At 27.2% G+C, this 25,821-nt stretch overlaps 1 protein-coding gene across 1 annotated transcript in view; it reads left to right on the top strand.

The window, feature by feature from the left end:
• LOC117178835 (tyrosine-protein kinase Dnt) overlaps window positions 1-25,821 on the top strand; it is a 122,048-nt gene that overhangs the window by 82,105 nt on the left and 14,122 nt on the right. The window contains exons 2-4 of the mRNA XM_033370334.1: window positions 3,414-3,541; window positions 17,611-18,026; window positions 23,193-23,378. Of these exons, the coding sequence (XP_033226225.1) occupies window positions 3,414-3,541; window positions 17,611-18,026; window positions 23,193-23,378 (730 nt within the window). The remainder of the gene's footprint in view (window positions 1-3,413; window positions 3,542-17,610; window positions 18,027-23,192; window positions 23,379-25,821) is intronic.

Here is a 25,821-nt window from a genome sequence, read left to right as displayed (position 1 = left end):
CTTCTAAAAGTGTTTATAGTAGAAACAGTATTTCTAAGATGAAATATGATCAATTTGTTTTGTTGGAAGATTCATAATTTTTATTGAAAATTTATCTCTTTTCAAACATTAAACTATTTTGTTGGAATTCAAGTTATAAACTAAAAATTAACTCCTTTATTGAAAATTATATTTTTTTAGAGAAGATTCATTGTAATTAAAAGTTCATTTTTTATAAGTTTCAAAATTTTCGTTAAAAATTCAAGTATTACTGATAAATATTCATCGTTTTTGTTGAAAATTGATCTTTCAGGTTATTAATAAATTTACCTGGTTTAAAAATAAACTCTTTTGTTAAAGATTAATTTTTTTATTGAAGCTTCATCATTTGAATTAAAAATTCATTTCTTGGGTTGAAAAATGATCTTTTTCATTGAAAAATTGTTTTTTGTTCGGATAAAAATGAATTTTTTTTACCAGAAATTTACCTATTTTATTGAAAATTTGCTTCTTTTTTGGATGAAAATTAATTTTTTTCTTAAACTGAAAATCCCATTTCAGTTCAATATTCCACAATTTTATTAAAAAATTCATCTATTTAGTTTAAGATTCCGCTCTTCCAGTCGAATATTCATAATTTTATTTGAAAATTTATTTATTTAGTAATATTTTGTTTTATTGTGTTTAACGATGATTAGAATGAACGTTATGCTTTCAAATAAATTTTTGCGTTTTGCGATAATATGAATGTTGCTTTTAGTTGACCGGGAAAATTGAAAAGCGTGACCGCGAAATGACCGGGAATTTGAAATCGTCCGCCGAATCGCCATCCTGGTAGGCTATATATTGGAAATTAAACTTATTATTTAAAAATTCATCTTTTTGGTTAAAAGTTCATTTATGTCAGTTGCAGATTCATCATTTTATTTGACAGTTTATTTATTTTATAAATTTTTGCTCTGTTGTCTTAAAGGGGGATTAGAATGAAGGTCATGATTTAAAATAAATGATTGCGTTTTGCGACAAAGATGAATGTTGCTTTTAGTTGATCGGGAAAATTGAAAAGCGTGACCGGGAAACCCCAGGACATGATCAGGAAAAGTGGGGAAATGACCGGGAAATCGCGGGACATTATCGGGAAAAGTCGAGAAATTGACCGGGAAAAGACCGGGAATTTGAAATCGTCCGCCAAATCGCCATCCTGGTAGGCTATATATTGGAAATTAAACTTATTGTTTAAAAATTCATCTTTTTGGTTAAAAGTTCATTTATGTCAGTTGCAGATTCATAATTTTAGTTAAAAATTCATCTATTTGGTTTAAAATTCCGTTATTCCAGTCGAATTTTCATCATTTTATTTGACAGTTTATTCATTTTATAAATTTTTGCTCTGTTATCTTAAAGGAGGATTAGAATGAAGGTCATGATTTAAAATAAATGTTTGCGTCTTGCGACAAAGATGAATGTTGCTTTTAGTTGATCGGGAAAATTGAAAAGCCTGACCGGGAAACCCCGGGACATGATCAGGAAAAGTGGGGAAATGACCGGGAAATCGGGGGACATGATCGGGAAAAGTCGAGAAATTGACCGGGAAATGACCGGGAAATGACCGGGAATTTGAAATCGTCCGCCGAATCGCCATCCCAATAGGCTATAGATATGCTTAAGAAAATTCGATTCAAGTTTGAAAGGAGTAAATAGTATAGGATGACAGTGAATTAAATTTCAATGAATCCGTTGCATGTCTTGGGTACTTTAATGTCTGACAAGTGATAAGATCTGTCTCTTTGCGAGGATTTGTTAGTCTAGCTGCAACCCCACGTTAGTTGTATCTTACAGGTCAAATCCATTGCCATGAGTCATGCTCTCCTCATACCTCCCTCAACTGATATTCGATGCCAAACCTGTATTTCATTTCATTCTATCCAGAAATTCCTACTCAACTCCCTTTCTGTAAATAAAGGCAGTCGCGTAGCTAGGATTTATTACGGGGGTTGGGGGGGGGGGGCTTCGATTTTTTTCGGAGGGGGCTTTGGGTTTATGTGTAGGCAAAGAGTAGGGGAAAAGGGAATTGAATAATGAAAAAACCTTTTTTGGGGGGTGGGGGCTTGAGTCCCCCAAGCTCCCCCCTGGCTACGCCAGTGAATGAAGGAGAAGTTTGTACCATTGTCCTGTATTAAGGATTTTGCCATAAAGGGCTTTATGAGGTTGGCAACTTGACCGTGAATTTTACGGACCGGAAAAAAGCGGGAAATGACCGGGAATTCAATTTAAAAACCGGGAATTTACTCGAAGTTTATTTGATTAAGAAGTTTTTAGAGTAGAAGGAATATTTTGAAGAAAAAATATTTCTGAATTGTATTATAATTTTTTTAAAATTAAAATCTTAATCATTCCATTTTGGGCCGAAAATGGACCTTTTCTAGTTCAAAATATAAGAACTTGGATGTCAGTTTGTCTTTTTAAATTGAGAATTGATTGATTTTGTTAAAAATTTTCGTATTTTGTTAAAAAATCGATCTTATTCTTAAAAAATCGACTTTTTGGTTGAAAATAATTTTCTTTTAAGTTAATCTCGTTGTTTAAATATATTCATTGTTTTAATTAAAAATTTCTATCTTAGGTTAAAAATTAAGTATTTAATTAAGAGCTTGTTTTTTCTTTGGATAGAAAGTAATTTTTTTACCGAAAATTTTTCGGATCAAAATTCAACTATTTAGTTCAAAATTGCTATTTTTTATTTAAAAATTAAACTATTTTTCTGAAAAATCATAGAGTTTGGGGAAAATTAATCTTTTTTGTAGAAAATTCATCTTTTTGGCAGATATAAAATATAAATATTGCAGTTGCAGATTTATCATTTTAGTTGAAAATTAATCAGTTTGGTTGAAAATTTAACCGTTACACTTTGAGTTGAAAATCGACATTTTCTAACTTTAAATTTAAGAAATTGCATGATCTTTTTTAATTGAAAATTCATTTATTTCTTTGAAAATTCACGTGTTTCTTTAAAAGAGAACTTTTTTTGGTACAAAGTTAACTTTTTTCTTGGAAAGTTTATTTCATTGTTTGAATATTCTTTTAGTTGAAAATTTAAGTATTCCAGTAATATATTTATCATTTTAGTTGAAAATTCATTTTTTAGATCAGAAATAAATTTATTTTGTTGAAAAAGAAACTATTCCGGCTAAAGATTCATACTTTTATTTGAAAATTCATTAACTTTTTATGATTTAAATTAAATGTATGCCTTTTCCAACAAAGATGAATATTTTACTTTAGTTGACCAGGAAAATTCAAAAACTTGACCGGGAAAAACCAGGAAATGACCAGAAATTTAATTTTTTATGAATCATTAATTAGTTTCTAAGTTATAACCTTTGTGATGAAGTATTTTTTCTCATACTAAGAATTTATGTTTCTTCTGTTTGCAGGACTTCAGGCACAGCTGTTTTACGTGACTGATGGTCAAATTAACGAATACGCCATGAAGTTTGTTGTCCCTGTACCTGCGCATGTTCCAGAGTTACACTTCACTTGGCAGAACCTCATTGGCAATCCGGTAAGAAAACTAGATTTGTTAAAGTATTACATTCAGCTATGAAATCGCATCAAAACTTTGCATAATGTGTATTCGAACTCCAAAGACACGAGCTCCGAAGAAACGGGCGCTCCACAGATGCGAGCGTCCCGACTTCAAAGGATCGAGCGTAACCGCCCCCCCCCTCTATCCCTACCCTAGTTGACAGGCGCGGGCAGGTGCGCGCTGCCTTGAATTCGATGTGCGCTTGCGCGTAGTAGGGTTGAGCGCGTTGTAGACTTGTTTGCGACCTCACGCATATCCCCGAAATCTAAGCGTCCCAGGAATGGGAGACACTTTCACGGCCCTATATTTGGAGTTCCCGATTCCCGAACTTCTTGTGTCTTCGGAGTTCGAGTGTATTTTTATTTGTAGAAATAATATCAAAAATTGCTTTTAGTGAGAGTGCGACAAGTAATAAAATAATGGCTATTGACAAATTTTCATTATAATAACATTGACATTTTATTTGCTGGGGGTTCGAGAAATTTGGTTACGATTTGTTCGTATTTTTTAGTTAAAAATTCAACTCTTTCTTCTGAAAATTAAACCTTGAAATTTAAAAGTTCGTCTTTTTTAGTAGAAATATATCCTTTTTTTCTGGATAAAAGTGCAATATGCCAATTAACATATTTTTTATAAAAATTCAGCTATTTTTTTTAAATTAGGCTTTTTGATTTAAAAATTCGTATGTTTTAGTAGAATTTTTATTTTTGTTGAATAACAATGCAATTTTTTGTTCGACCATGTAGCAGTCTTGTTAAAGTTCATACTTTTTAGTTAAAAATTCGATTTTTTGGCGGGAAATTAACTTCTTGTTTAGAATTCTTATTTTGACATTGGAAAGTGAATAGGAATCTTCTTTGGATGCAAATTTAACCACTTTTTTAAAGATTTTTTCTTTTAAATTATTTTGTTTTAGAAGAAATTTTATCTTTCTTAAATAAAAATGCAACTGATGGGTGGAAAATTAAACTCTTTTTTTAAATGTTGTCTTTTTTATTTTAATTCTGCAGTTTTGTTAAAAAAAAAACTTTTGTAAAAAAAGATACTTTACGTTTAAAATTAATATTTTAGTGTTGAAAAATTAACTTAAATTATTTCTGGATGAAATTTCAACCCTAAAAAAATGTTTCGTTTTTTATTGAAAGTTCATGTGTTTTAGTACACGTTTCATCTTTCATGGATAAAAATGCAACTATTTTGCAGAGAATTAGACTATTTTGTTAAAATTGCATCCTTTTTGCTTGAAAAAATTCGTCTTTGGGATTGAAAATTCAATTTTTTCGTAGAAACTTATTTTTTGTTAAAAAATTCACTTAGAATGAACATTCAACTATTTAAATTTTATTTTTTTTTTATTATTTATTTTATTTATTTACTATTATTTACCTATTGTTTGTCATCTTTTTTAATTAAAAATTTGTCTTTTTGTATTGAAAATTAATTTTTTTTTTCATAGAAATTTATTTTTTGTTAAAAAATTGAGCTGGAATCGGTTGGAATTTTTTTTAGATGAAAATTCTACTTTTTATTTAAAATTTTCAAGTTCAACTAATTTGTAAAAAAGTAGTTTCTTTAATGGAAAATTCAACTAATTGGGTTAAAGTTGGACTATATTGTTAAAAAAATTTTAATGAAACTGTTCGGTGGAAAATCCCTTTTTTGTTTAAAATTGATTTTTTAACTAAAAATGTAACTTGTTCATTTTGTTTATTATGAACTTTTTTAGTTGAGATTTCTCCCTTTTTAGCAATAAAAATGTTCTTTTTAGAAATTTCATTTTTGTAGGGTGTCTTTTTGGTTATAAAATTATTATTATTTTTATTTTATAAATTGTACCTTTTTATTATTGAAATATAAACTATGATGAACTCTCATGTAAAAAATTTAATTTTTTTTTTTGAAAATTCAAATATTTATTAATAACAATCTTGGTCGAAAACCTTTACATCTATTAAAAAGAAATGTTTTTAAAATTACATTTTTTTCTAAAAAAGGATCTTCTGCTTCCCTGAAAATACAGATTCCTTGACAAATTTTCATTTGTAATTTGGAACGACCGGCAATCGATTGTTCTGTGGTTCGATTCCCAGCGGAGCGAAGGAGATTTTTTTCAGAAAAAATTTAATTACAATTTTTTTAATTCATAGCTCCGTCTAGTCTGAAAAGACGTTGATAATTTCTGTTATTCTCTGATAATAATATAGATTCCTTAAAAAAAATGTTTCTAAAAGAACTTTTTTGACTACATAATAGAGGAAGGCAGAAGCTGAAAATATTTTTAACGCAGTTCGTATGAATTTATATTCTTTATGGTCGTCGAAGCGAGTCGAAACTAAGAATCCAAATAGGCCTTTACCATACGTTTCCAATCCTTATTCATATTCTTCGTGCATCCTTATGACGGATACTCTTACCTGGACTATTCAGGCGTGTCGTTACTGGCTTGCTTCTCAGGATTTTCGCCACACAGTGGCGTAGCACTACTTAGGTGATGACTTTGCCTAAGGGGCCCTACTTAAATTACATAACGGATTATAGGCCCTCCCCCCCCCCAGTAACGAACCGTAATAAAATATTTACCCCCCCCCCCCCATTTACTGTATGCAATATTTGGTTTCCAGAAATTTGTTGCTAGTTATTGCTAGTAGAATTAAGCAGGATGTTCGAGAACATTTTCAAAATCCTTGATCATTAATATTTAAATAATAGCATTTTAATCTTGTAAAATTATAAACATAGAATCTTTTATTTAACGGAATAAAACAGTATTTCAGGTACATATTAAAAAATGTCATATTCATTAATTTACTTTAGACAAAAAATTTCTTTTCCACTATAAAAGATGGTTTTTTAATAAAATACTTGAATTTGCAACAAAATAACTAAATTTTGAACATACTAGTGGAAATTTTAACCTAAGAAGATAAATTCCAAACTAAAAAAGTGCCATAGTTTATATTTCAATTAAAAAAGATTAAATTTATACAACGCGATTTAAACTGAAATGACGAATTTCTTACAAACAAAGGAGAATTTTCAAATAATAGAGTCAATCTTCAAAAAAAGTTTAACCAATTACATTTTCTGTTAAAAAATTAATTTTAAACCAAAAAAGGCTGCTTCACTAAACAGTTAAATTTTCAACCATAGGCGTTCCATAAAAAAATTGTAAACAATATAGTTTAACTTTTACTTAAGCAGTTAAATTGGCAATTAAAAAAAATCTCAAGAAAATCGTTGAACTTTCAACAAACTAGTTGAATTTTCAATCCAAAAAGACAAATTTTTAACCAAAGAATAACTTTTTGGCCAAAATTGTTGAAGTCTCTACCAAATAGTTGCATTTTTATTATAAAAATGACATTTCTCTTAAAACACATGAATTTTTATTAAAAAACATTTTTCAAAAAATACTTGATTTTTCAGGATCAAAATATAAATTATGTAACAAAAAATACGTTTCTACGAAAAAATTTAATTTTCAATCTAAAAGACGAATTTTTAAACAAAAGATGACTTTTTGGCAAAAATTTTGAATTCTCTGCCAAATAGTTTCATTTTTATAAAAAATGACATTTCTCTTGAAACAGCAGTAAATTTAATTTTTATTAAAATTTAATATTTTGGCGTTGGAAAGAGACACTTGTTAAAAAATCCTAATTGTTGGTTGACAATTCGACTGTTTTATTGAAAATTTAATTGTTTCTTTGAAATTTTACTTTTTCTTTAAAATTCATATTTTATTTTTGAAAAGTGAAATGAAATCTTTTTAGGATGAAAGATAAAAAAAAATGTAATGTTTTTTTATTTAAAAAATCATCGGTTTAATACAAATTTTATCTTTATTGAATAAAAATGGTAAAAAATTAATATTATTATCTTGAAAAAGTCAACTGGAATCTTTTTTTAATGCAAATTAACCTTTTTTTAATTTTTTTTTTAAGTTCATCTTTTTGATTTTTAAATTAAACTTCTTTAGCAGAAATTCCATTTTTCTTAGATAAAAATCGAACCTTATGGTTCAAAATTCCAGAAACTTTTTGAAAAGCCATGCTTTTTATTTGAAAATTCTGCTGTTTTTTTTTTAAATTTAACTATTTTGCAGAAAATTTACTTTTTATTTAAATTGAATATTTTTATGTTGAAAAGAGAAACTGAAATCTGTTCAGGGTGAAAATTCAACTATTTAAAAAAAATTTTTGAAGATTAAAAATATATCTGTTTTAAGAGAAATTTCATCTTTCTTGGATAAAAATGCACCTGTTGGATGCAAATTTTTCTATTTTGTTAAAAAGTCATACTGTTTGGTTGAAAATTCGAATTTTTTTATTGAAAATTTAATTATTTCGTTGGAAATTTATTTTTTGTTTGATATTTATATTTTCTTGTTGAAAAATAAATTGAAATATTTTCTGGATGAAAATTGATGGAAGTACATTGAAAAAAATTTGTCGTTTTTTTATTAAAAATTCATAATTCTGTTTTAGTACAAATTTAATCTTTCGTTGATTAAAATATAATTATTTCGTAGAGAATTCAAAACTTTTCTTAAAAAGTCATTTTTTGGGGTTAAAAATTCGTCTTTTTATATCGAAAATTCATTTTTTTTTTCGAAAATTATTTTTAGTTTGAAAGTGCATATTCTGATCTTGAGTAAAAATGCATCAGTTTCGTGGAAGATATTTTTTTGTTGAAAAGTCGTATATTTTGTTAGAAAATTCAATTTTGTAGAGAAAATTGGTCCTTTGACCTAAACGTTCAACAATTTAGATAAAATTTAATTTCTTTCTTGAGTAAACAATCTTGATTTGTTGAAAATTTTTCTTTTTAATTTAAAATTATTATTTTCTTTATAAATTTCATCTTTTTCGATTCAAATATAAACTATGCTCAACTATTTTGTTAAAAATATAATTATTTTGTTGAAAAGTCATCTTTGATATTAAAAAATACATTTTTGTGTTTAAAATTAAATAATCAATTTGAAATATCTAAATTTGTATCTGAAATACTATGTTTTTTTCTGTTTATAAAACGCTAATATTAATAATTAGGAGAGATGAAAAATTTGTCAAGGAAAAATAAGGGGATTTTGAAAATAAACTTCTCGGACAACCCTATCAAATTCTACTAGCAATAACTAGCAAAACATTTCTGGAAAATAAACATTATATTTTTTGTCTGATAAACAATTTTTAAACGATAATTTAACAACTGTCAAACATAATCTTATCTTGAAAAAACATCCGCAGAATAAATGACAAACAGATTGATGTTAGAATTAAAAAACTTAATAACAGAAACATAAATGTTATTACTGCTAACAAGATAAAGAAAGATATGGACCTCAGTAGTACGATTACTTATTCCTTGTTATGATAAAATTTCGGAGAACACAAAAAGACTTTTAAAACATCATAAAATTAGTGTCATCTTTAGAAAAAAAAAATACCTTAAATCAGGTTAATGTTCTTAATTTTCATTTACATGATCGGGTTGCCGTTTTAATTATAGAAAAAAAAACTGGACAGAAAATTTTCGAAAATTTTCCATTTCAACTAATTGTAAGAATAAATTTATAACAATTCCAGTTCCAACTCAGAATTGGTAAAAAATGGAAAATTCCTTGTTCAAATCCGGAATTAAAATTTTTTTCGAAAATTTTTCGTTTGAACTAAGAATTATAATTTTCTGTAAAATGCGCCCTTCCAATTCATTATTTTAATTTTTTTCCAAAAATATCCCGTTTCAACGTAGACTTATAATTTATTCTATTAAACCATTTTCTGTTCCAGCTCGGGATTTATTAAAATTTTCAAGAAAAATTATAATTCTTTTGGAAAAAAGGACAAAAAGCCAGAAATTACAGAAAAATCGTTTTTTTTTCAGTCTGAATATTGCAACTTTTTTGAAAAAAATGCAACTGTTTCGTTGAAAATTAAATTATATCCTAGAAAATTTACTGTTTGTTTAAAATTCCTATTTTTGTGTTAAAAACTCAATTGAAATCTTTTTGAATGAAAATTTAACTCCTTTTTTTTTAAATTTGTGTTTTTGTTTTAAAAATTAAACTACTTTAGTAGAATTTTAATTTTTCTTGGGCAAAACTGCAATTGTTTAGTTAAGAATTGAACTATTTCCTAGAAATTTTACTTTTTGTTTAAAAAGTATATTTTGATTATTAAAAATTTATCTGTTTTAGTACACATTTCTTCTTGAATAAAAAATAAACTATGTCTAAGAGAATTCAACTGTTTTGTTAAAATTTCATCCTTTTTGGTTGAAACTAAATTTTTTCGTAGAAAATTCTTTTTTGTTACAAAATTAATATTTTGATCTTGTAAAATCATCTGGAATCTTTTTTGGATGAAAAATCAACTATTTTTCAAAACTTTTTTTTAAAATAAAAATTCAACTGTTTAAAAGAAATGGCATTTTTTAAAATAAAAATGCAACTATTTGGTAGAGACTTCAATCATTTTGCCAAAAAGTCATCATTTAGTTACAAATTCGTCTTTTTGGATTGAAAATTTAATTTTTTTCTTAGAAACTTATTTTTTGTTTAAAAATTTATATTTTAATCGTGAAGAGTCAGCTGAAATCTTTCATAACATAAAATTTAGCTTTTTGATTTAAAAATTTATCTCTTTTTGTAGAAATTTAATTTTTTTATTAAAATGCAACTTTTTGGTTAAAAATTCTTCTTCTTTGCTTGATTCTTCAACTATTTTGTTTAAAAGATTTAGTTTTATCACTTTGCTAAGATTTTATTTTTTAAAGATTTATATTTTTAGTCGAAAATTCAATTGTTTGGTTGAAAGTTGAATTATTTTCTTAAAATATTTTTAAAATTGGAAATTCAACTGTTTGGGTAAAAGTTAAACTACACTATTTTTTTTTTTTAATTGAAGGCTTATGTCTTTGGTTGAAAATTGAACTGTTTAGTGAAGAAGCCTTTTTTGGTGTAAAATTAATTTTTTAACTGAAAATATAATTAGTTAAACATTTTTTGAAGATTGACCTTTTTATTTTAAAATTCTCCTTTGGTGGTAAAAAATTAATTATTTTAGTTTAAATTTTATTGTATAAATTGAATCTTTTTTTATTGAAATATAAACTATGACACTTTTTAGTTAGGAATTTATATTTGTAGGTTGAAAATTCAACTATTTGATTGAAAAGCCATGTTTATAGCAGAAAAGAAATTTTTGTTTGAAGTAAATTAATAAATATGAAAATTTTAAAATTTGTATCTAAAATACTATTTTATTCTGTTAAATAAAATAACGGTGGGTGGGAACTAACTCATTATAGCCCCCACCGCTTTTGTTTGTTTACCCCTTGAGTGACAAGCGCCCCTCTTCGCACCCCGCGCAGCTCCTGTCATACCTATCAGCGGCGCTTCGTCGATTCTCAGAAGGGCTATAGAAGGGAGGGCTATTGAAGGGTTTCGCTGTATTTAAATATTAATGAGCTCGATTAAAATATTAATGAGAATATTATTTAAATATTAATGAGCCTTAGAGATGGCCTAAGATCCGTTACGTAATTTAAGTATAGACCTTCTCGGAAGGTATTTTAGCTTTGCGGGTAAAAGAGAGGAAACGAGATTGGATAATGACAAAGAAGAAAGGAGAGAGTAGGAAAAGAAAAAGAAAAAGAAATAAAAAGAAAAAAAGTAGAAAAGCGCTGGCGGCTGATTACTGTCTTGTGATGATCGGTTCTCAAATTGGCAAGTGGAGAGTTGTCCCCTCGTTGCCATTGCAAGCAGTAGGAAAGAGAGGACTTCCCATTGACTTCCTTGTATAATTTTACGACTTGGAAGGTACCGTAGCCTTCGGTCGTTTTTTGCATTGAAGAAGACAAGCGGATAAATATGGGATGAGGGGTCTCACGACAGATGTTAATGAGAAAAAGCATTCCTCGAGATGTGATGTCCTTCGGCGTGGGCATTTTCTCTTCCGTTGCGTATTCTTAAGTCATTATGAAGGAAGAGGTGATTTACATAAATTGCGTATGATTTATTGCGAAAGTTGTTTGAATGGAGAATTCATTTGGCGACAAATGCAAATTAAAAGGCAAAGATCAGGTGTTTCAGAATTTACACTACAACATATATAATTATATGTAATTTAGTGATAAAAAATCAAGATTTTGAAGAATTGCCAAAAAAAATTGAAATAGCCAGTTTTAAATCTATAGTTCTATATTTAATCATTTTATACAGTTTTCGATTCGTTTTTATATCAAAATAACTTCCCTAAAATATTTTTACAAAACATTCCTTTTTTTATAAGTTATTAAAAATCAAAGTTCTTCATAATAATTTTTAAAAATTAATTACTCGCAAACGGTTCATCGACATATAACTGAGTTTTGAACGGTTTTTTTACAAAGTATGCTTTACGCTAAAAATTTTTTGGTGGTAAAAAAACATTCTTTTATTGTGTAAATAATCGTTTGTTTTAAACAATTGAAAATTAATTAAACTTCTCCGCCTGTTAAAGAATTCTTCCATGTTCCAATAGATTCTACAATCTTTTCCGAAAATTTTGGTGAAAAAAAAAAGTTTTTATTTCAATTGTTTAAAACAAACGATTATTTAAACAATAAAAAATGGTTTTTTTTTACGACAGAACAATTTTTTAGCGAGAAATCCATTTTTGAAAAAATGATCGAGAACTTTGATTGTTAATAAGTTAAAAAAAAATGTTTTACAAAAATATTTTAATATTTTTTTAACTAAACAGACGAGTTTTTAACAATTAAATTTTTCCCTCAAGAAATAAATAAAATTGTATCTAAAATCAAGCCAAAAGACGAATTTTCTCCGGAAAAATTGAATTTTCAAATAAAAAATATGTCTTTTCAGAAAAAAATTAATTTTTCACGAAAGTAATGCCTTCTTGCCCCGAAATAAATGAACCAAATTTGGACCACAACGAACAAACAAAAATTGCTCCTATTGTTACCTGAAAACATTTTTATACAAAAGCTTGGATAAAAATAAAAAAGAGGAAAGAAAAATGAAAAAGCAACCAACCACACCCCCCTCCTCCTCTTATTCTTTCTTTCGTCTTTTTTATTTATATTATTATCAAATTACATGAAATAAAGATTTTAAAAAAATCACATTACCAACGTTTCGGTACTTATACAGTATCCTTATCAAGGCAAGAAAAATGAAAACAGGTAGAAATTGACAGCAAATTTTTTTTTATTTTTTCAGATTACAATAGGAGCATTTTTTGTTTTTTTTTTGTTTCATTTTTTGTTAATAAATTAATTTTAAACCAAAAAAATTTGGTTGACTTTTTACGATCCAAATATGAGTTTTTAAACAAGAAATAAGTTTATACGAAAAAGTTGAAATTTCTATCTAAAAAGACGAATTTTTAACAAGAAAGGACGAGTTTTTAAAAGAATTCTTTAATTCTCTGTCAAAAAGTTGCATTTTTATCCAAAAAAGATTAAATTTCTCCTTTAGCATCTGAATTTTTATGACATTTTTTTAAATGGTTGAATTTTCATCCGTAAAAGATTTTAGTTAACTTTTCAAGATGAAAATATGAATTTTGTGAGAAAAATTAAATTTCCACCAAATATAGTTACATTTTTATCCAAGAAAGATTAATTTTTTAATAAAACAGAGGAATTTTTAATAAAAACTAACATTTTATTAAAAGTTGTACTTTCATTCACAAAAGATTTTAGTTTATTTTTTAACACCATAAAATAATTTTTGAGCAAAAAAGTAAATTATTTCAAAATAAATTAATTTTCAAATAAAAAGTATGACTTTTCAACAAAATAGTTTTCAGCCAAACAGTTGTATTGTTATCCAAGAAAAACGAAACTTTCTTTAAAATAGATGAATCTTTCATTTAAAAAAATGAATTTAAAAAAAGTGTAGTGGAATTTTTATCCACTTTTTTCAACTTTTTTCAACAAATTTTCAGAAAAAATTGTTTACATCCAAAAAAAGATTTCAGTTCACCTATCAGCAACAAAATATGAATTTCAAAAAAAAGGTTAATGTTCTACGAAAAGGATTTGAATTTTTAAGCCAAAAAGACGAATTTTTTACAAAACAGTTGAATTTGCAAGCAAAAAATAAAATTGTTAAATTTTTAACCAAATAAGAATCAGTGTTTTCTATGCAAAGCGGGTCCGGGAATTTTTTGAAAGTAGGAAAAACCGGGCAATCACTGTGCATTTTTTGCCAATTCTACAAATTTTTAAAAGAAAAACAGGATGGCCGCTGGACCGAGAAACCGGAAAATAACCGGGAATTTTCTGAGACCAGGAAACATCGGGAAATGACCGAAAATTTATTTCATAACCAGGAATTTGACAAATTTTCGGAAGAAAAATCTGTCCAGGTTGAATTTCAACAGTTTTTAAAATAATTAATTGAATTGATATTTTAAGCGTATATTTTTAATTTAAAGAATTTTAAAGTGCAGTCTTAAAGACTTACAAAAGTGTAAATATAAATAAATAAATAAATTTTGAAATGAATGTGCACCTAAAGTATTAAAAACTGAACAATAATTTATTTTATAAAACTATTCTAAATTCGTTCAAAGTTTAAGAATTTGCAAATTTTTACTATTTCAATTAAAAAGTTTTAGTCATTAAAAAATCCAAACGTGCGATTGAATCTTCATAAACTATTTTCAACTTAAAAATAACTTAATAATAAAATATCCGAAAATTAAAGGCTATTATTCAATTAAAAATATTGTTTCAGTCTAAATTTCCAATTGGAATACATATTATTGCGCAATATACTCGAGTGAGTACCCACGCACTGCGCCTTTCCGCTACACTGCTGGCCTTCTAACTTTTCAAATACGCTGAGGAATTGTTTGCGCTTCATTATTTCCTCATATTCAAATGAGCTCGCTAATCATTTAGGGTGGCCAATAATTGATGGGGGGGGGGGGGCTAATATTTAGAAGGTGGCCAATCATTGTACCGATTACTTTGCCCACCAAAAAAAAAACAATGATATGTGTATCACTGAACTGAAGTACGAGTAGAGAAGAGAAGGGATAAGAAGGGAATACGTGACGTGATGGACAAAAGTGTGGGGGAGGGGGAATGGAAGAAGTGGACAGTAAAGTGGACAAAATGTGGTAAAGTGTCGGATTGACTCGTCGACGATGTGCGAAAAAAAGGAGGGTCCGAGGTAGGACAAAGTGGTCGAGCCACTTCTTCTTCGACTTGTCTTGTCTTGGAAGAAGAGAAAGAGAATGAGAAAGAGAAAGAAGACTTGAACAAGAGTTAAATAGGGCGCGAAGAGTCAACAGAGAGAGGACTGAAACAAGACTGACGGCCCGCGCCGCGACATCCGTCACCTCGCGACAAAACCGGGTGTCCCGAACGGCTTTCTTTAGACTTGAGAGGAATCGAACTGTCCGTCAATCCCAAATGGAATGGAATACCTTCTGTCGGCGAGTTTCCGACTCTCCAAGGGGATCTGATAAACTCAAAAAATCTACTGCTTCGTTCCACAACATTGACAAACGTTGTAACGAGCTTTTATTTTATTTTTTATTTCCTTTGACGATCGCGTTGCGCGCGCTTTCTTTGCGGACATGGTCGATATTTGATTCATTCACTTTTTTACGTAATAAAAGTGTTTACAAAAAAAAAAAAACACAGAAGAACCTCGATTATCCGAGGCGCCGCGTTATCCGAGGCAACGGGACTCATCCAAGCAATCCGCATTAACCGAGGTGTATGCTCGGATAATACGCAGAATCATTAATAAAACAGATGAAGCTGCTACGCCTAATTCTGAACGTGCCCAGTAGTTTGCAATTATTAATAAATTAATAAAGATAAATCCACATTCGTAAGTTGTATACTTTTATTTTTCAAATATTTATATTTATTTTTCTATTAAAAATATATAAAAAATAGATAACTCTTTTTAATTTTGTATTTATTCCGTATTATCCGAGTTTTCGCTTATCCGAGGTATCTCCTCCCCACAGTACCTCGGATAATCGAGGTTGTACTGTACATAAATATTACAGCTTAACATTAGACTACACATTTGCATCAAAAATAAAATACTTAAATTTTCAGTTAAAAAATTAATTTTCAACTGAAACTGAGAAGTTAAATTTACACGTAAAAAAAATTTCCTATCCCCAAAAAAAGTAATTTTCTAAGGAATAGTTAAATTTTCAACCAAAACAATAAATATTCAACCAAAAAAGTTCGAAACAAAAAAGACACATTTTCAACCAAAAATAAAGTATCTAAATTTGTAATTAAATAAATTAGTTTGCAACCGAAAAACTATTAGTTAAATTTTCTTTAATTAATTAAAAAACAAAACAGAAGAATTGTTAATAAAAAAGGTCAATTTAAAAAAAAATACGAATTTTCGACCAAAAATGGAGTAGTTAAATTTTAATTTACCCCCCCCCCCCACCCCCCAAAGATAGATTGTGAAAAATTTAATATTAAAATTTTCAGTTAAAAAATAATAATTGTTAACAAAACAAAAAGACAAATTTGTATGAAAATTATTTAAGTTCGAACAAAAATTTTGAAACAGTAAGATTACTTTTCTGCAAAAAAGATAAATTTTTAACTAAAAAAACGAATTTTCAAACAAAAATAAATCGTTGAATTTTCAAGCTAAATAGTCAATTTTGTTAAAAAATAATTTGGTTTTGAACCGGAAAAGATAAATTTAAAACAAAGAAATTAATTTTAAAGCAGTTTTAAAAATGAATTTCAATGTTTAAAAAACAAGCTTTTAACAAAATAGTTACATTTTCAACCAAAGAAATTCATTTTTAACTAAAATGATAAATTTTCAAAGATAACAATTAATTTGCAAAAAAAACGAACCTTTATAGACAATAGTCAGGTCTTCAATCAAAGAGATGAATCTTCAAAAAAAAGTTTAATTTTCAGTTTGAAAAATTAATTTTTAAAAAAGCGAATTTTCAAGAAAAAACTCAAATTTTTAACTAGTTAGTTTTTACAAATAAAAAAACTGATTTCAAAACTTTTGAACCAAAAAATATTTTCGTATGAAATTCAATGTGATACTCTTTTTTTCTAATAAATATTGATTATTATTTTCCTATTTTTAAATTTAATTCAAGTAATAAATTGTTTAAAATAATGAATTAGATACATTAATACATCAATGATTTCATCCAAAATATTTGGAATATTTTTTATACAAATTCTTATTAAACAGTAAAGATTACAGGTCTAGTGGAATTTTAGACATTCATTTTTCCGTATAATGAGTGCAAGAACAAACGGGGAATTTTTTCGGATAATTTAAAAATAAAATGTTTTCAAATAAAGTAATTTTAGATTGAGCATGACACAAGAATAGATTAAATAGTTGAAAAGTTTTAAATATAGAAAATGAATAATACTGAATAAAAGCATTCTTCTTGTACAGTACGAAAAAATTTCAAAATTAAAGTTTTTACATCAATTTTATTTTTATTTTGAAAATACACGAAAATCTTGGTTCCAGTCCTGGTTCGGGGGCTGCTTTCAAATGGCCTTGGTCACAAACTGGGGGGATTAGAACTTTAACAGTCAGGGCCATTTGAAACGTTTCCCATTGGAATACATAATGTCATTCAAATTAGAAATTCTTCTCAATTAATAGATTGTAGCATCAACAAATCGTAACATGGCGCCATCTATTGGCTGTTTACCCAACCTAGATAACGTAAAACGTTGAAGTGTCGGTCAATGAACCGAATTACATCGACATCTGTTAGAAAGTTATGGAACTTATAAATAATTTTAACTCTTTGTCCTATAATAAACAGTTAATTTGCAATAACAAAATATTTGGGCAATTAATCGAGATAAAAACTATCCTATCCTTTAATTTAGACCAAATTACACACAGTACACAAAATTTCATCAAGATAGGTTAAGTAGTTTCCGAGTTTAGTGGCGACAAACATCGTGACACGAGATTTTTGTATATAAAGGTAATGCACAACTAAAATCTGATATTTTAATTTTTTTTATATTTTCAGCTGTCATACGAGATTGAGGTGGAAGTAAACGACCCATCAGTTTTAAGTGAAACAATGAATATAACAAGTAGCGGAAAAATTCCAGCTGGACCTCCGCAAACGTGGGCAATGACGTTTCATTGCGCACCTTATGATGCAGAAACGGATGTAATGATTCGTGTAAATGTTTTTGCAACACCAAAAAACAAAACCGTTTTGGAATTCAAGAGAAGAAAAATCTGTTTAGTGAACAAAACACTGGAACTTGAAAATAAGCGACAAGAGGTTCTAGTGGCAGCTTCCGGTACTAATGCAGGAGGCCAAGTTTTTTATGCCGCCATTGGATGTGCCTGTGCCTTTGTTGCTGCCATTTGTGTACTTGTTGTGGCTTACTACGTAAGAGACAAGAAATCTAGACGGCACAGAGATCCTCTTCAGTGAGTATTTCAAATACAAATTTTTATTTTTCAAATTTATTAATTTGTTTTAAACAAAAAATGTCTTTCCTACTATAATTAAGGCTTTTTAAAATAAAATACTTGAATTTTCAATTAAAAATCTCAAATTTTTAACGTATTGGTTGCATTTTGAACTTAAAAAGATAAATTACCAACAAAAAAGTTTCATAATTTATATTTCAATCGAAAAAAATGAAATGTGTACCAAAAAGAAATATTTTACATACAAATTGAACAATTTTAATGTATTAATTTATTTTAAAAAAAGTCTTATCTTCTATAAAAGAAGACTTTTTTTTATCAAAAGACTTGAATTTTCAATAAAAAAAATTAAATTTTTAACGTGTTGGTTTAACTTTCCAGTTAAACAAATAAATTACCAACAAAAAAGTTTCGTTATTTATATTTCAATCGAAAAAGATAAAATTTATTCAAAAAAATATTCTAAATAAAAATAAAAAAATTTCGAAGTTAATAATTTATTTTTTACTATAAGAGAAGACTTTGCAACAAAATACTCGAATTTTCAATAATTTGATTAAATTTGTAATATTATAGATTAAATTTCAACTTTAAAAGATGAAATTTATACAAAAGAAAATATTTCAAATACAAATTAAAAAATTGTTAATTTGTTAATTTATTTTAAATAAAAAATCTCTTTTTTACTATAAAAGAGGGCTTTTTAACAAAATACTTGAATTTTCAGTTAAAAAAATTAAATTTTTAACATATTGGTTTAATTTTCAACTTGAAAAGATAAATTACCAAAAAAAATTTCATAATTTATTATTCGATCGAAAAAGATAAAATTTATACAAAAAAAATATTTTAAATACAAATTTCAAATTTATTAATTTATTTTAAACAAAAAATGACTTTCCTGCTATAAAAAAAGGCTTTTCAACAAAATACTCAAATTGAAAATAAAGTAATTAAATTTTTGACATATTGGTTTAATTGTCAACATAAAAAGCTAAATTACCAACAAAAAATTTAATTTTCAAATAAAAATTATAGCTTTTCAGCAAAGAATTAAATCTCCACAAAACTGATGAATTTTTATACAAGAAAAATGAAATTTCTAACCAAGAAAATTAGTATTCTTCCAAAAAAGTATAATTTTCAAATAAAAAAGATCATAATTAAAAAAATGGAAAAGTTTCATGTTCAGTTAAAAAATTAGTACTAAACTAAAGAAAAGGCTTCTTCACTAAACATTTAAATTTTCAACCAGAGATAAAAGCCTTCAATAAAAAAATTAACAATGTAGTTTAATTTGTACCCAAGTAGTTAAATTTTTGAATTTAAAAAATTTAATTTTCAACAAAATAGTGAAACTTTCAATCAATGAGATGAATTGTTAACTAACAATATGAATCTTTAAAAACAAAATTATTTCTTAACAAAGTGATTCAACAAAATATTTTTTAAAAAAATAGTGGAATATTTAAGCAAAGAAGAATTTTTAACCAAAAAGTTGAATTTTCATTAAAGAAATTAATTTTTATTAAAACAGATAAATTTTTTTATCAAAAGAATAAATTTTCAAAAAAATGGTTGAATTTTCTGTTAAAAAAGATTTCATTTATCTTTTTACGATCAAAATATGGATTTTGTAACAAAGAATAAGTTTATACTTTTTTTTATGCAGAATCGATTTTAATCATCTTTTCAACACCAAAATATACATTTTAAACAAAAATTAAATTTTCTGCAATTCGATTTATTTTTCAAAAAAAACAAAAGAATTAACAATCAAAAATGTAAAAAAATGTTTTAATTTTCAAACAAGCAGTTGCATTTTCTTCCAAGAAAGATGAAATTCCTCTTAAAACAGATGAATTGTTAAATTAAAAAGACGAATATTAAAAAAAAGTAGTTAAATTTCATCCTAAAAACATTCAAATTGATTTAGCAAGATAGAAGTATGAATAGTTAAACAACCAAAATTTTCTACGAAAAAATTGAATATTTAATCCAAAAAGACGAATTTAAAAAAGGACGAATTTCTAACAAAATGGTTGAATTTTCTGCCAAATAGTTGCATTTTTAACCAAGAAAGATGAAAACACGTTTTGTAACTATTCCCGATCAGAAAAGAAACTGTGTTCTATAACAGTTGTTACAAGATGGTGACTGAACTCTTCTAGAACAAAAAGGTAACAATGTTCTTGAACATTGTGACAAAATTGTCACCGAAATGTTCTAGAACACTGTGATAAAACTGTGACAGCACTGTTCTGTAATAGTTTCTTTAGAATTGTTCTAGAACAAACTTATCACAGACGCTCTATAATATTTGTTTTAAGTTTATTCTAGAACTGTGCCGTAACAATTTTATATCGAAGTTCTAGAACTCTGTTACAAGTGTGTTTTAGAATGAATTAGGAATAAAGATTAGTTGGCTAACACGATGGTCGAGCTGAGCCTTGCGAATGTTCCTAATGTGGATATCTCGGACGTATAATTTTTGTTATTTGGGACTCCTACGCACTATCCCGGATCAAAATATATCCATTGGGATATCGAAATTTTCGCCTCGCAGGATATTCCGACAAGTTATCCCTGGAATAATCCGGGACATAAATGGGGTCGAATCGAATATCCCGAGATGTCCTATTGCTGTTAGAGGTACATAACACTGTTCCACATTCGATAAATAACAGTTCTAGAACAGTGCCAAAGTTCTAGAATTGTTCTAAAAATGTTACAGATCGGTTGTCACAGCGATCTAGATCTGTTAAAGATTTGTCATGCAACATTTGTAATTAAGTTCTAGAAGTGTTCTAGAAATGTTCTAGAAATGTTACAAATCAATTGTCACAGCGTTTTAGATCTGTTAAAGATTTGTCATACAGTATTTGTAATTAAGTTTTGGAATTGTTCTAGAAATGTTACAGGTTTGTTGTCACAGCGTTCTAGATCTGTTACAGAATCATCACATAACACTGATAGCCGAGTTCTAGAATTGTTCTAGAAATGTTACAGATCGTAATTCACAGCGATCTAGATCTGTTCAAGATTTGTCATGCAACATTTGTAATTAAGTTCTAGAAGTGTTCTAGAAATGTTCTAGAAATGTTACAGATCGATTGTCACAGTGTTCTAGATCAGTTAAAGATTTGTCATGCAACATTTGTAATTAAGTTCTGGAAGTGTTCTAGAAAGGTTACAGGTTGGTTGTCACAGCGTTCTAAATCTGTCACAGAATCATCACATAACACTGATAGCCGAGTTCTAGAATTGTTCTAGAATTGTTCTAGAATTGTTCTATAAATGTTACAGATCGTACGTCACAGCGATCTAGATCTGTTCAAGATTTGTCATGCAACATTTGTAATTAAGTTCTAGAAGTGTTTTAGAAATGTTCTAGAAATGTTCTAGAAATGTTACAGATCGATTGTCACAGTGTTCTAGATCAATTAAGGATTTGTCATGCAACATTTGTAATTAAGTTCTGGAAGTTTTCTAGAAATGTTACAGGTTGGTTGTCACAGCGTTCTAGATCTGTTACAGAATCATTACATAACACTGATAGCCGAGTTCTAGAATTATTCTAGAAATGTTACAGATCGTACGTCTCAGCGATCTAGATCTGTTCAAGATTTGTCATGCAACATTTGTAATTAAGTTCTAGAAGTGTTCTAGAAATGTTCTAGAAATGTTCTAGAAATGTTACAGATCGATTGTCACAGTGTTCTAGATCAATTAAGGATTTGTCATGCAACATTTGTAATTAAGTTCTGGAAGTTTTCTAGAAATGTTACAGGTTGGTTGTCACAGCGTTCTAGATCTGTTACAGAATCATTACATAAGACTGATAGCCGAGTTCTAGAATTGTTCTAGAAATGTTACAGATCGTACGTCACAGCGATCTAGATCTGTTCAAGATTTGTCATGCAACATTTGTAATTAAGTTCTAGAAGTGTTCTAGAAATGTTCTAGAAATGTTCTAGAAATGTTACAGATCGATTGTCACAGTGTTCTAGATCAATTAAGGATTTGTCATGCAACATTTGTAATTAAGTTCTGGAAGTTTTCTAGAAATGTTACAGGTTGGTTGTCACATCGTTCTAGATCTGTCACAGAATCATCACATAACACTGATAGCCGAGTTCTAGAATTGTTCTAGAATTGTTCTAGAATTGTTCTAGAATTGTTCTAGAAATGTTACAGATCGTACGTCACAGCGATCTAGATCTGTTCAAGATTTGTCATGCAACATTTGTAATTAAGTTCTAGAAGTGTTCTAGAAATGTTCTAGAAATGTTCTAGAAATGTTCTAGAAATGTTCTAGAAATGTTACAGATCGATTGTCACAGTGTTCTAGATCAATTAAGGATTTGTCATGCAACATTTCTAATTAAGTTCTGGAAGTTTTCTAGAAATGTTACAGGTTGGTTGTCACAGCATTCTAGATCTGTTACAGAATCATTACATAACACTGATAGCCGAGTTCTAGAATTGTTCTAGAAATGTTACAGATCGTACGTCACAGCGATCTAGATCTGTTCAAGATTTGTCATGCAACATTTGTAGTTAAGTTCTAGAAATGTTCTAGAAATGTTGCAGATCGATTGTCACAGTGTTCTAGATCAATTAAGGATTTGTCATGCAACATTTGTAATTAAGTTCTGGAAGTTTTCTAGAAATGTTACAGGTTGGTTGTCACAGCGTTCTAGATCTGTTACAGAATCATTACATAACACTGATAGCCGAGTTCTAGAATTGTTCTAGAAATGTTACAGATCGTACGTCACAACGTTCTAGAACTGTTACAGAATTGTTCTAGCGTATGGGAGATGACATATTTGCTCGCATGTTCGTAACCTATTCTAGAATACGTTATTTTGTCTTCTTGAACAGTTACAGATCTGTTCTGTAACCATGTTTGCCGGGTTGATATGTAGATTTGATTTATTTTCACAGATTGTAGAATGACATCTACACTGATCGATGTTAACTACCTATGATGATAATACAAATTTCTCTAAGTCCCTTAGCAGATAATCGATGCAGTGAATTAATTTTCGTTTCTAGTCTAGAATTTCTGGAAAGTTCCAAGAGATTGGTGAATATCCCTTAAAAAATAAACATGCCAGTCTCGTTGTTTTTACAACTGGAATTGATGTATTTTCTCAGGGAATCCAGAGGATTAAGTTCGGCTTGCAGTGTGGAAAGGGGGACAGGAGTGGGACCTGCACAAACATTTTTATCCCCGGAAACGCCACCTCCGCCGTCTACAGCTTCCGTATCGACTTACAGAAGACTCGATGAACGACCGACTCGAGAACTCTACGAGCGGATTCATGAAATGACTGTTGAAAGGTATGTACATTCATATAAATAACCATTAACCGTCTTCTCATATTTCTTGACCATCTTCTCATTAAAAATCTTTACTCATAAAAATTTTTAGAAAAATATCTGTTTAACTTTAATTTCGACCATTTTTTAAATAATTAGTTAAATTGTCATCTTTTTCAATTATATAATTTTATGAATTTAATAAGGCCAGGAAATGACAGTGAGTTTATTTTTTGACCAGGAATGTTACACATTTTTAGAAAAAAAATATTTATCCGAATTAATTTTAACCATTTTTTAAATAATTAGTTAAATGGTTATCTTTTTCATTTATATCATTTTATGACACCGGGAAATGACAGTGAATTTATTTTTTGACAGGAACTTTAGAAAAATATTAGAATAAAATATCTGTCCAAATTTAATTTCAATCGTTTTTTAAACAATTAGTTAAAGTGTAATCTTTTTAAATTATGTTATCATTGAGCTTACAATGCATAATTCGAAAATCTTGCAATTTAAAATTGATTGAAAAAACATTTTCGTTGATCAACTGCGAATATAAATTAATTGTTGATTTTTAAAATTGAATTAAGTTTCAAATATTATTTGAGTCTAAATTATTTCATTTTAAACCATTCAATTTGAAATTTTTCAATCAAGAAAAGGAACAATTACTTAATGTTTAGAAATATTTAAATGTTTATTTAAAATCTGTAATTATAAATTAAATATTCAAAACTAAACTCTGAACTTTACAATTTTACCTGTTCTATTTAAACAATTTTAGAAAATTGGAAATTTTTTTCAATTTTACATGATTTAAACAAATTTTTTAGGAAAAACTCAAATCATTTTTAAATATTCTTAGAAGTTCTGAAAACATTTTAAAAATTATTTAATATTTAAAAAAAGGTCAAACAACATGTAAATGTTTCAAGATTTTGAAATAAAATTTTGAATCATTTTAAGGATTTTTAAATTATTTAAAATAAAAATTACTTTTAATTTAATTTGTGTTTAGTTTATAAAAAAATGCAATAGTTCAATTTTTAATATTTCTCGCTTGAAATTGCTCAAAATGATACAATTTTGAAAAAAAATGTAATACATTGATTGATTCTTCCATTTAGAGCTTTGAAAATGATAACCTGGAATTATATTTTTAAAATGTAGTTATAAATCCAATATTTAAAACTAAATTTAAAAAACTAACCTTTGAACGTTACAATTTTAATTTATCTATTTAAAAAAATTTAATTTGTAATTAAAAATAAATGTTGAAGATTAAAAAATAAAATCTTTAGTAAAAATTGAAATAATTTCAAAAGCTATTTAGAAGTTCTAAAAAGATTTTAACAATAATTTAAATTTAGAAAAAATATAAAACAACATGTTAATGTTTCAAGATTTTAAAATAGAATTTTGAAGCATTTTAAGAATTTATAAACTATTTAAAATATAAATAATTTAACTTTTAACTTAAGAAGTGATTAGATTAAGATTGATGAAATATTGAATATTCAATTTTTTTAATTGATTGGTTGATTCTTAAATTTAAAGCATTAAACATTTAATTTGACAGTTGAAATACATTTAATTTAATATTGTTTAGTTGAAAATAGAAAATTGTTTAACTCTAAAGTTTGATTTTTTAATTTCATTGACCCTGAACAAAGTTTGCGAACAATAAATTTTTTTTTATTTGAGAACTGTTCTGTAGAAATTTGGTTGGCAGATTTCGAATAAAAAATTTAGAATCTTTTTAAGAATTTTGAAAGGCTTTAGAAAAATAAAAAAAATTTCCGAGGAAAATTGAAAATGATTTTTTATGTTGAAAACTTAATTTTAAGTGAATGTTTGAAAATATTTAGAAAGATTAAAAAAATTATTAACAATAAATGTGGAAGATTTTAATTTAATTTTTTTGATTTGGCAGAATTAAAAAAAAAAATAGAAAAAATTCGAATAATTTTAAAGAATTAAAAGTCCTGAAGATTTTGTAAAAATATTTAAAAATTTTTAAGTGTAAAAAAACATACACATGTCTCAAGATTTTGTCAATAACATGAAAATGTTTGAAATCGTATAATTTGCATAGAACAACATTTTTTTAAATATTATAATATTATATAATAAACAAACAAAAAATTTATGAGCAACTTATTTGTTGAAAGATTTTTTTCTCACGACTTTCCATAATTTTAGTTTTTTTAAAGTTATATTTCAAGGAATATGGATAAAAACAATATAATGATGAAGAAATTCCTTCTTCAGATTATTATTGTTAATATTATAAACAAATGCACGAATCAGACATTTTTTGATAGAAAAATTCGTTTTTTCTGTATAATTTTTCAAATTAGCTAATTTTAGAAAACTTCAATATTTTTTTTATTAATCTTATGAATTTTTTAAACAAATTTAATAAACTAATGCATTACTTAGGCATTTGTCGGCAACA

This window comes from Belonocnema kinseyi, chromosome 8, assembly GCF_010883055.1.
Source record: "Belonocnema kinseyi isolate 2016_QV_RU_SX_M_011 chromosome 8, B_treatae_v1, whole genome shotgun sequence".
Lineage (NCBI taxonomy): Eukaryota > Metazoa > Arthropoda > Insecta > Hymenoptera > Cynipidae > Belonocnema > Belonocnema kinseyi.
The sequence above is the reverse complement of the archived record's forward strand: the minus strand, read 5'-3'. Positions and strand labels throughout refer to the sequence as shown.